At 25.9% G+C, this 13,157-nt stretch overlaps 1 protein-coding gene across 5 annotated transcripts in view; it reads left to right on the forward strand.

Moving 5' to 3' along the window:
• The window catches only part of LOC107441900 (MPN domain-containing protein), a 30,994-nt gene that overhangs the window by 9,070 nt on the left and 8,767 nt on the right, over window positions 1-13,157 (forward strand). For 2 of the 5 annotated variants that reach the window (XM_016055302.3, XM_016055307.3), the window contains exons 5-11: window positions 190-278; window positions 3,216-3,241; window positions 6,693-6,789; window positions 7,827-7,923; window positions 8,005-8,077; window positions 10,054-10,130; window positions 12,836-13,007. In XM_016055302.3, coding sequence (XP_015910788.1) covers window positions 190-278; window positions 3,216-3,241; window positions 6,693-6,789; window positions 7,827-7,923; window positions 8,005-8,077; window positions 10,054-10,130; window positions 12,836-13,007 — 631 coding nt within the window. The remainder of the gene's footprint in view (window positions 1-189; window positions 279-3,215; window positions 3,242-6,692; window positions 6,790-7,826; window positions 7,924-8,004; window positions 8,078-10,053; window positions 10,131-12,835; window positions 13,008-13,157) is intronic. The other 3 variants (XM_016055304.3, XM_016055305.3, XM_016055306.3) reach the window with 3 other exon arrangements.

Consider the following 13,157-nt stretch of genomic DNA (forward strand, 5'->3'; position numbering starts at 1 on the left):
AATTTTGAATAATGTTCTATTAATTTAAGATATTGTATTATAGATATAAAATTCTGTTATTTTCAAAGTTTATTTTTTGATTTTATTTATGAATATCTATTTTCAACAGACTATTGAATTATATAAATTTGTTCTTTGATTTACGCAAATATGTCCTTTGATTTTATGTTGTTATAAAATACTTTTTAGCAGCAACAATCTTCATCTGGTGTAAGTGGTGTTATTACAAAGCCTTGTCACGGAGATCATTCTATTGTTTCAGAAGATGAAAAGAAATGGTATAAATGTTTTTACAACTTTCATTTTCAAGATTTTTTATTTATTTAATTTATAAAAAAGACAGAAATAGTAAATATACCCTTATAATCATTAACTTGTGATTTTATACTATGCTTTTTGTAAATAAAATAGGCATCTTAAGGTTATGAGATTTACTAACTCTCTATACTTTTTATTTCTGTGGTTTTACAAGTATTTGTTTTTTCTCTATGCTAATGAAGTTCTTATTGACATTGTGTTTTTGATCGGGCTTGCTGAGATATCTATTCTATTTACAAAAAGTATAATTTTAAATTAGTCAATAGAGGTAGTTACTGTTTCATTTCTTGGATTTACAAGGATTTGTTACTTAGAATCATCTAATTAGCGCTATATTGAAAATATTCCAATTACTCCATAGCAGCTTCGCATAATATGAATTTTTAAAATTTTTATAAAAATCGAAGTGTAAAAAGTATATGTATTAGGGGTTATATTGAAGTTAGAAAATAAAATCAGTATTAAGTTCTAATGAATCACTGAAACCTATGTAAGTTGATATTTTCTGGTGCATTGTTTTCATGTTACCAATCAAAGTAATAAATAACATGAATTAAAAACGTTATTTCATGTTGAAGTATAAATAATTACCAAAATGAATTAAAATTTCTTATCCAAGTTTAATATTAAATTAAATTGTTTAAAAAAGCAATGCATATTTGTTTTTTTAGTATGGCTGTTATTTATTATGATGTTATTTATTATGTTCTTAAAATAGTGCAAAATTAAAAAACTGATCACTTTTATTTCAACATTTTAAAATTTATTTTGTTATATTTACCAAATGAATATGATGCCCTTTACAAAACAGTGTTAAGTTCTTAGCATTTTTCTCATATAGTCAACACACACAGAGGTTTAGTAGGAATGTAAGAAATAGTGATTTGGCAGTGTATCGAATATTCAGCCAAAAAAATTAACAAATACTAAATATTCGACCGACATATATCAACATTTTTTAACAAACAATCGTTAATAAATGTTAGATTTTCTTTAGAAGTAAGTTTAGTTATTATTGAAAAATAAATAAAGCTTGTATTATTAGTATATGGGTAAAAAAAACTTTATAATGGAAACGTTTAGGATAATTAGATATTAAGGTACTTAATATTTAAGATGGGAAAAAAAACTAACAGATATTTGACTGGAAAAAAAAAGCTAAAGTCTTAAAAGTTGAGAAAAAAATAACAAAAATATTTTCTTAATTCTTAAAATAAAACTTTAATTTTAAAAATAATATTTTCTGTTAATAATTATCCATAAAAACGTTAAAAGTGATAATTTCTATCAAAAACACTTTTTAAAATGCAGCGCTATCATAAAAATGCCGATAAAAATTAAGATTATATTCAAAATAAAAATCTATCTTAAGTTTTGAAATAAAACTTAAGCTAAACGTTTCAACTTTCCAATTACCATATTTTCAAGAAAAAAGTGATGTTTAAGTGAATTGCCACATCATAATAAAAACGTCCATAAAAACTTAAGTTTTTTCTTCATTGCCATATTTTTAGAAAAAAGTTACCATAAAAGAATTTTGTTCATTAGAAATGCTCTTTAAAAGATGCATAGTAAAAATACTGATAAAAAAAGTTTTAAAAAATCAAAACCGAAGCAGAAAAAGGAATTTTTCTCCGTTCTAAAATCGTACTTTTTTAACATTGATAATCACAATCACAGTATACTATGTTACTAGTTATCTGTTTTGCAGTACAAAAAAAGTGACAATAAAAGAATATAGTCTATTAGAAATGTTTCATTAACAGGTTTCATTTTAGTTAAAATAGAAAAACAAACAACAATGAAACAAAACAAAAATATTTCTCAAATTTTAAAATACAAAGTGTTGAAAAAACTATAAAATTGACTTGACTGAATATAATAGAAAAATGAAAAAAATAAACTTTGAGAAACTCATGGTTCAGTGTAAAGTATTCTAGTTTCAAATCTTCAAATTTTTGTTGGTTTAGTTCATAACATAAATTAGCAAGTTTTAAAACTTTACAAATATGTGTACAAACTATTATATAGTAAGAAATATGAATTAAGCTTATTTTTTAGTAAATCTATTAAAATTTCTCCCAAAAAAACTTTGTTGAAAAATAATTTTCCAAAAAATACTTTAACAAATATTTGGTAAAAAGGTTAAATACCAAGTAGAATCCAAATATTCGTTGCATCTCTAGTTTTTAGTACTATTTCATTGATCCAGTGAAATTCTAATACATAACCTGATGTCATAAAGATCTTCAGAAAAAATAGGTTTTTTTCTGTTCAACTTATGAAAAGTTTAGAATGGTATTCAATAACTGTTTTAGACAAGTTTGATTTAGCTTGTTAGGCTACATAGATGGATATGTGGTCATGTTACAAAGGTTTTTCTCTCTTTCATTATATAGAATAAATTCTATTCTTGATAATAGAGGTCATCTTAGAAAGGTTATCAATGTACAAAAGTGTTCAGCTTAGCAACTTTCATTGTGCTAGTATATATAGAGATACAAATTGAATAGTTTGCTTACTCCATTTTTGTTATTTTTAAAACATTGCCTTATAATATAACTATTTTGTTATTTTTCTATCTTGCTTAATTTGGTGTGCCTTCTGTTTGACAGCAGAAATATACAAGAGTGGTACTCATTTTTAAATATGATAGGAAATACTTGTATAATCATATAAAAATAAAACTCTTTAATTTATTTTTTAAATTAGTAGACTGTGGAATTTGCCCACTATTTAAAGGAAACCTTTATTTGTTTATAAATCATCATTATTTGTATGTATTAAAATGATATATTTGCTTTCACATTAAAAGTACACCTTTAAGAGTTAAATAAAAATTATTATAACATTTTGCGTAATAATTTCCTAATCTTAGTTAACAATTTTTATTTCAGCAGTACACCAAAGAAATGGGATTTAGGTATGTATATTTTCTGCGATATCTATTTGTAATGTTTAGTTTAATTTTTAGAAATCTATTATAATCTAAAATAATATAAGATTATTTATTTAAAAAAAATGTTGGCCTTCAATTTCATACCAAACGGGTTTTATAGATTTTTATTGCATTCATTCTTGTGATTACCTTCTTTTTAAACTAAAAAATATATTTCTTCATATGACTGTCATTCAATTTTAAGTTAAGTACCACTTAGGAAAATCATCCTCAAACAGAATAATTTTTTTTAATATATGATTAATTCTAAATTTTTCTCATTCTTGTTGCATTTTTTTATTTCTTTTAAATTAAATAATTTATAAAAACTAATATGAATCTCATAAGGGTAATTATATATGTGTCCTTCAAAAATTTTGCTGAATACAGGGTTTCCACGGTACTTGAAAGTCCTTGAATTTGGTTTAAAAAAATCAGGGCCCTGTAAAGTCCTTGAATTCTGCCATAGGGTACTTGAAAAGTACTTGATTTTTTAGGAATTAAAATACTACCAATTTTTCTTACAAAAAAGTAGTAAAGAAATAATAAATAAATTCCAAGGAAAATTATAGAAATTAAGATTGATGCAATTTTTAACACTTGAAGTGAAAAGGAGTTTTAAAGAAGATGCAAAATTTTTCTCTCCTAGATTTTTCAAACCAGATTATTGTTTATCTCTCTGATGTTTTGAAAGCTGAAATTTCTAGCAAATTTTAGGTTTTGTAGTCATTAGTTTGCGAATTATACATAGTGTTTAATTGATTTGAAAATATGTTTAATGTGTTGACTTCATTATTGCGACAGGTTAATATTGTTATCGTATTTGTTCTTTTAATTTACGTACGAAAGATGATTAATTTTATATCATTTAATCAAATTTTTACATTTAGGTTTTACTGCTAATGAATAAAATTTGATTCTACAGGTTTCATTGATTATGAATAAGCATCGTGATGCACATTAAACTAATTCTTAATATACAGATCGGAATTCATATAAAAGGTTCTACGAATTGTGGTTTAACTGAAAGTGATTAGGGAATCACATATCGATTTGCAAATTACTCATCAGAATTCATATTAATGTATTTTATAAATCACACATCATGATTCCCATTAAGTGATTTATCAATCACATATCATGATTTCAATTAAAGTTATTTCTGAAATATATAACGTGATGCGTATTTAAGTAATTTCAGAATCATGCCTCACAATTCTCATTCTAGTAGTTTACAAATCACATTGCGATTCATAAAAGAGAAATTTAAGAATTACTGCCCACAATTCTCATCAAAATGATTTAAGGATTACACATAGCTGTTCTATATTAAGAACCTTTCGAATCACAAATTGCAATTTACATCATAATGATCACTATTCACATGAAAACTATTAGCTAATCACGCAGAATTCACATTAAAGTGATTTATGTATCTCACATTTTGATTTATGTCTTGTTAGTTCATGCGTTTTCTATCATTTGCTATTCATATTATTCCGATTTAAAAAAACATTTGCCACAATTCCATTTTATCGTACAAATCACACACTGTGCTACGTGATTTACGCAATCTTCGAGACTTCACCTTTCTTATAATTTTGATTCACATATAGTATATCTAGATTCGTATAAATGCGATTTAAAAATTACGCTTAGTGAAAATTAGGTATATTCACTAAATTTTAAAATTCACGCTAATGTAATATGCATTATACATTCATTCAGTTTCATTAATTCTAATTCACTCCATTAAATTTTTCATGATGATGCTAGTTTTAAATGTTGGCTAGTATCCTATGTCAATTGGAGCTTCTTTTTTTTTTTTTTTTAATTGGAATTTTTTAAAGTGATTTGAAACAGCTATCTAACTATCAACCATTTGTATTATTAGCTGATAAATTTAATAAATATTTTTTTTTTTTGTCAAATAAGCATTGCGATTTTAAAATATACAATTTCTAGGCAGGATAAAATCTGGTTGACATGTACTTCAGCATATAACAATGCCGAATAGGTCCTTGAAAAATTTGATTTTAGGTCCTTGAAAGTCATTGAAAAGTCCTTGAATTTTTTATTAAAAATTGAGTGGGAACCCTGTGAATACTCTTTCTAGATCTTAGTTCTAATTTGACAGGGTACATAGCGTTTTTAAAAAGTACATAAAGGTGCTTTTTTGGGGTAATTGGTTTTTTAAAAAGTGCCTTTTTTTCCTTCAGTGATACCTGGTGGACCCCACGCATTTCATGAAAAGTGGGGTATTTGCTATGGAATCATTCACGCCGACTTCATGTCGTGCCCATGCTATGACTTGCACATGCGCACACATTTGAATCCGAAACCCCTAAGTGCCAATTTGGATCGAGAATATCAGATCCTCATGAAAAGTTTTTCATTTTAATTTATTTTAATTTTATTCTTGTTAAACAGCCTTTTTGATGTTAGGGGGTAAGAGTACTTTTGTTCTGAGTTCAGGGTCAAGTTGAATTCATTTGGATTGGACCTGTGTTTTGGGAAAGTACTAATTATTTCAATTTACATCCGTTTCTTTTTTTTTTTCCTTTTTCTCTTTGTGTTTTTTAACGCTAAAACTGTTTATGAAAAGTTTTTGTTTTTTAATAATATCAAAATGGGAAAATGTATTTTTTAACCCATATGAACAGCAGAAAAACGAATACAGGAACTGGCAAAAATGCTTATAAAACAAAGTGATACAATAAACCCGAACAATGAAGCAAGCGAACTGGCTCACCAGGCAGAAAAAAATTAAGATTTTTCACTTTTGAAAAATCTAATGCTATGCAATATGCTAATGCTACTGATATTAATAGAAAGCAGAAAGAACTGTTAGATTTAAAAAACAAATTGTCAGATAAAAAATAATGTTCCTGTCTTTTATTTAACTATTTGTTGGATAAGAAATAATATGAAAATTATTTTTTCTTAACGGAAAATAAATATACGTTCTCTATGTTCATATCCTTTTTTTTGCATTTAAGTGAAATTGTTATTATAAATCTTTGTTTTACGTGAATCAATTGTTATTCATTTTAAGAGTAGAACAAGAAAACTCCACATTGGTAAAAACTGCTAAGTTACCCAAGTCTTAAAAAAAATTATCTTGGAAAGAAAGGTTTTATTATACTGTAGAATTGTTAAATGGATCAGAAATTATTTTTTAATATAGATAAAAAATATTAATTTTTTGTATGTGCTCGATTACTTTTAATTTCATTGACTGAATGTGAATTTTTTTAGTGCTTATAAAGTGCTTAGTTTTTGTTGATATATTCGGCTACGCACTCTGTTTGAAATCAGATTCATGCTATTAAAATATTATATTCTATTTAAGCATGTTAATTTAGCAATAATAAAATATTGTATTTTCCATGTATTTATTTTTTTGTTCTACATACCTTTATTTATTTACTTTCAGAAAAAATTGCAAACATGGTTCCAAGGCCTCGTCCATCTTCGTCTCAAAAGAGAATTATTGTGCCACATAGTGTTCTTGGAAATCGATCCTTTGCACAGTTGAGTTTTTTTTATCTTTTTGTAATTTTATTTCTGCTCTAAAAAATATTCCGTATGTTAAGTTAAAAATAGTTTACTCTAATCTGTTTGATACACAAAATAATATCGTACTTTATCTTGTGTATACACAGTAAAAAGTATCAGAACATTTGTCAGATTCTTATAAATTTAATATATGGAGTATATCTATAGGTTAGTGGTCAAATTATCAGGTAAACGTTTCAAAACATTGTTCAAAACATTTCAAACATCTTTATATTGCTTGATTAAAGACTTCCTTTGCTTCAAAAATACATAAATTAGACTGTTATTTCCCATTTGTATATTTTTGGAGTGAATGAAGTTTTCAGTCAAGTAATATCTTACTGCTTTAGTTTCTTGGGATTAGTTATTCAATATTTAAAAGACTTTTATTTAAAATTAGTACATTTTTGAAGCAAATAAAGTAATATCTTTCCCTCACAATTCCCTGGGATTATTCATCTAATGTATCTTCATATTTATCTGAAAGAAAATGGGAAATAAGTTTTAATCTACCTCTGTAAACTTTCATCATGTTTATTAAATACAAACTTATCAAAAACAAGCCTTGCCGATTACTTTTTGTTTTGTTTTTTGAACAAGAACTGAGGATGTAAAGGAGTGCATTCTAAAAATGTTGCCACATATCTATATATTTTATGCATATACTTTTAATATTTACTAGTAAGAAGAGAAGTGATTTCGGAAATTTGTCTAGAACTTCCTAGCCACTTTTCTAATTCTTATAAGATTGTGGTTAGATAGGAGATCTACTCTGTATTTACTTTCTTTATTAAATGCTTAATTGAATACTATTTATTAAGATGTGTTAAATATAAGTTAATTATTTTAAAATAAAACTAATATGTTTATAATAGGAATTCTAAGTACTTAGAATAATATTAAGTAGTTCAAGTGGCTTTGAAACCTTTACTAAATATTTACTTTCAAATTTAATATAACTTGCTTGATAAGATTTGTTTCAACTATTATATTGATTCTTTTTCTTATTTAGTGATCTCAATACATTAGTAAAGTGTACACCATTCAGTGGATTAGATAGAATTCAACCCTTTACTGTAACCATTGCAACTAATTGTTTATTGCTTGTGGTTAGTATTCATAGTTTCATAACTATTTTGCAATTTTAATTTATTACGAAAATAATTTCATTTATTGTATTTCTTTTTAAGGATTTTCACTGCCATATTATAAAAAATGAAGTTGTTGGTTATCTCGGAGGGAATTGGGATATTGCCTCACACAGTAAGTTTATTGGTCATTATTTTTATTAACGACTTATGAACAAAGTTTAAACAATGCAGAATTGCTGTAAACAATTTTAATCCCCTTTTTAAGTACGTTTTTAGCAACAATTGATTTGGATTTTTTTAATTGTTTAGAATTGCTATTAGCAATAGTGTTAAATAATTGGTTTTATTAAAAATGTTATATGAGATGAGAATAATGTAGTATACAAAAATATTTTACCTGCAGTTCTTGTAACTAAATTCATTTATAACATAATCTTAATATATTAATATTTATTTTTCTAATTAAGAATCTTAAATGAAAAAAGTATAATTATTTGTCCTTGGATGTATATCTATTTTAAAAACTGCAATTTTTATCTACTGTTATTATGCTCTAAAATTTTAATCATTTAAGAACGGATTAAAATTTACTGAAAATATAAATCAAAGTTCTTATTGTGTTAAACTTATTAGTAATGTAACTGTTACTGATTGTAAAATTTTTCTAATTTTAAAAAATCCTATTTCTGCTTATTCCAATTATTAAAAAAATTTTATTTGGCTCCATTAATTCTTTTAGTGCTTAGAATCCTATAAATTTGGTTTTAAAAAAAAATTTGTATGTAAAATAAATATAAGTTGATAATTTCATAATCACTCAGTTAGAATTTTGAAGTGGACCAGTTCACTTTCTAGTTTTGGTGTTAACAGAAGCATAATATTATTTTAAGCTTGGAAAAGAATATTATTAAAATGTTCCACTTATCTATTGTGATTTAAATACATTGAAGTATGTGGAAGGTATACTTATACTATAAAGAAAAAAGCATATGTTCTACTAAATTTCATAATAATTATTTATCATTTCTTTTGAGTTGTATATATCTATTTTATGTTGCAGTAAAATTTTACAAATATCTTCATCAAAGAAGTATTTATTCTTCTTTTATGTGACAGCTTAGAACAAAGCATCTTATTCACATGCTACATTTATCTATTATTTCCTGCAATTTTTACTTAAAATTTGTACCATTTAATTCCCTTTTTAACAACAAATTCTTATTATCTTAATCATTGATGGTCATTTCTTTCTTCATCTGGGATTAGTTGAAGCATAATCTTACAAATATAAATTATACATATAAATTATAAATATAAAATGGCAATATTTTTACGGGACAATTTGATGCTTTACTTAGACCACACATATTTGTAATCAAGTCTAAATTTGAATGACCGAAAACCCCTTAGAAATGCCTTTAAAAACAGCAAACAAATGTCCTAATAGACATCTGAAGCAGCCCTAAAAATAGAAAACATTCAACTATGATTAAACAAGAATTTGGAGCTGCAGCATTTCTTTTCTAAATTTACATATAAGTACATTAAAATATGTATATTAGGAGAAATCAGTTTGCAAATTTATATCAGGTTTAAATTGGCAGAAAGTAAAATTTTGGAAAAAGAAGATTGTTTGAAGTAATGCAAAAGTGGCAATATATATAAATTAAAATGTTTGGAAAAAATGCATATTAAGCATGACCCAATATTAAATAATGACATAATTTTTTTATTTTTTTTTTTCAAATTTTTTTTTTTATCTTTTCGTACTATGTTCTTATTTTAAAACTATTCTTTTTCAAACTTTTTTCTGGAAAATTCAACGTACTTTTTTTCTTAAATTAAAAATATGTTAACTTATATATTTAAAACTAACCTTAAGAAACTATTTTAATTATCCACTGCCAACATCTTTTAATGATAATTTATTTAAATTATTTACAGTATGGTAAATAAATATTTATTTGCATTCTTATTTATTTAATGTTCCTTTATTTTATGCAACTAATTTATTTATTATTATTATTATTTTTTTTTTTTTTTTTTTTTTTTTTTTTTTTTTTTTTTTTTTTTTTGTAATTGATGGTTAAAGGTTTCTGTTTCTTAATTTCATTTTTTCTCTGAATACTTTGTACTCTTTATGTTTAGATTTAGCTGTGTTGCAAGCTTTTCCATGTAGATCTGGATTAGGTGATAAAGACAGTGCAGCTAGAGTAGAAGACGAGGTAATCATATGATTTAATTATTTTTTATTTCAGCTTGTATAGTTTTATTTTTTGTTCAAAGACTGAACATTTTTCGGGTGGATGTCAATTTTTATGTCGAATTTTAAATGCAATAATATAAATATTTATTGTCCTTTCTTTTCTTGACAGGATTTTTTTTTCCTTTATTAAATTAATCTAGCAAAATTTACCATTTCTTCAGAATTTTTTTTATTAATGCCCACCTGGGAAATGACCTTCAGTCAATACAAGCACCTGAAGAGCATATTTGATGGTCACTCTTTCTGGGGTACCATATTAAGTGGGCCAATGTTGCTCCCACAGATAGTACAGAGAATTAAAGAACATAAGTGCCTTGCCCACGATTCGAACTCAGAACCTTTCTGTTGGGAGGCCAACTTCCCTGACCCCTACATATTCCAGTCGGCTCTTTAGAAAAATTAATACCCATCAATTTTCTTTTTGTAGTAAGCTTCGTTATGTCCTTTTAAATTGTACCCGAAAACTAATTTATTCTCCTCCATGCACTCTCCCCAGTTGGATAGAAACAATGCCTCATTTCTTTAGATTTCATGTCAGATAGCATTTAGATAGCATGCATAAATAAGTGCTAGTACAAAATTGTACTTTTTGAACTACCTTATAACTTTTAAGCTATTAATCCAACTGTCTCGAAATTGTTCTTCAATTTTACATTGAAAAATACATTAGAAACAATGTTTTTCTTGCTTGTTAAAAATAAATAAAAACATAGATTTTAATATAAACAAATTTAAAGTCTTTAATTTCCCTCTCTGTCTGCTTTCAAAAAAATAATAAAACTTAGATGAGAAATAACTTGCAGATGCTTTAACAACCTTAAGTGTCTGTTGACGTATGCAACTGGCACTGAAGATAGTAGGGCAATTCCATATGTGACGGAATGACATTTTGACTTGCATGATGACAATTAATTGAAGTTTCTATGCATCTAATTTCAAATAAACATGATTTTTTTCTCATGCATATCATTATTATTGGTGTAATGTGATTCATAAACTAAAAAAAAAAAAGAATTTTTTATTTTTTTTAATTTTATGAACTTTTTACTTGTGTGACGGAATGACATTTTGGCAACCAAGCTTTCGGCATGCCGCTTAGAACTGGTAGTTTCTGTGAATTTTGCAACTATTATTTTCCTGAACTATTTTTTACTTTTAGTATAATGTGTAAGCAATGTAAATTGTGAATTTGGAAAATTAACCTCAGGTTGGCTAGCAGTTATTAACATCTATTTGCTGTGACGGAATGATCGTGACGGAATGACAAAAAGTTTAGTGGAAGAAAGTCTTCATTTAAAAAAATTTTTATTAATATGTAAATGATAAACAGAATGTAACAGATAAACAGAATTAATATTTACGTAAGAATCAGTTAAAATTTCAACAATTTGAAAATTAGGTTGTCTCAGAAGAGGTTTTATATCTAGCTTACCTATGTCACATCTTATCTTCGTTCTCAGGAAATTTATGCATTAATCAATTTTTGTCCCATGTTCTTTAAATACTTTAACATCTAAATCGTCTTTGTTTATCAAAGTAATTTGCGCTGCATATAAATGTGCCTTCTTTTTTTTTCGCAGTATGGGACAATGATTAAAGAGCCGACCGCATACTCCTCAATCATATTTTCCATTTCCTCTTCAAAACAGTGGCTTTTCAAATCATACACTTGTTTTTGGTTAAAATTAGAAAGCATTCCAATTTTGATGATTCGCTTCTCAACTACATGAGCATCTAGTGCAGGTCTCTTGTTCCTGGCAATGCTAATGTAGCAAGTGTCTAGCTGAAGTCATTCTCTTTTGCCCTCTCTTAAATTGAATAGCTGGACAAAAACAAAACTTCAACGATTTTATGCTTCGAATTTATGAAATCATAAAATTCTTTTACATATTATGTGCCGTTTTACAGCAGCCAACATCTTGTTTGGCCTTTTAGAACAACATCACAATTACATGGTATTTATAGTATGAAAAGTATTAATTTTTTATGTATCTATATATAAATAGAACCCATGTTGTATTTTTTTTAAAAATATATAAATAAAAATTTGATTTTAGAAAAGCGTTTTTAAAAGAAATTAGGGATGATTGTACTGATGAAGAATAATTTAGATAAAATTATGCTATAAAGTAAAAACATTTGCTAACAGTTACTTAATAGTTAATTCATTTCATCTATTTAAATTTACTACTGTATTAATGTAGCTTGTAGTAAAGATAGGATGCTAAAAAAATATTTTAATAAAATAAACATATTTTAAATAAAAAAAATATTTTAGCTGTCAAGATTTAATTTTTAATCATCTGTTTTTTTTTTTTTTTTTTTTTTTTTTTTTTTTTTTTTTTTTTTTTTTTTTTTTNTTTTTCGCATTCAGTTTGAATAATCAAGTTCTCTTTCCAGATTAGATTACAGCCAAGTAAGGAAAATCTCTCTTGGTATCGGCTAATTACCCGATTCCTCATATATCTCTGATTTAATTTCTTGAACTTCTTTTCATGGCTGAATTGAGTTAATCCTCTCTCTTTTTTATTTTGGGACAAATTTTTCCTTTTATGATTTGATTTGAGCCTAACAATTTGTTTTTAGTCTCTAAAAAATTGATTCAATTTAAATGACTCTTTTATGTTTCATTTACTTATCATTTGAATATTGTAATTTATGCAGATTCGAAGATCTTTAGAGAGACGCCATTTATCTGTTGTTGGCTGGTATCATAGTCACCCCACTTTTCCTGCCCAACCAACCATCAAAGATGTTGATAGCCAAATGGAGTATCAAATCACAATGAAGGGAGATAGTGATTCATCATATACGCCCTGCCTTGGCCTGATTTGTTGTGAGTTTAAATTTTGATTTCTTTAAGAATACTGCGGAAATTGATAGACGTGTTTGTTATTCTGTGTTCTAGGTAATTTTTCTCAACAAGCTTGAAATAGCTACAAATATCTTGCTAACTGATAAAGGCTTTAAAAAAAATTTTTTAAAT

This window comes from Parasteatoda tepidariorum, chromosome 1, assembly GCF_043381705.1.
Source record: "Parasteatoda tepidariorum isolate YZ-2023 chromosome 1, CAS_Ptep_4.0, whole genome shotgun sequence".
NCBI classification, from domain to species: domain Eukaryota; kingdom Metazoa; phylum Arthropoda; class Arachnida; order Araneae; family Theridiidae; genus Parasteatoda; species Parasteatoda tepidariorum.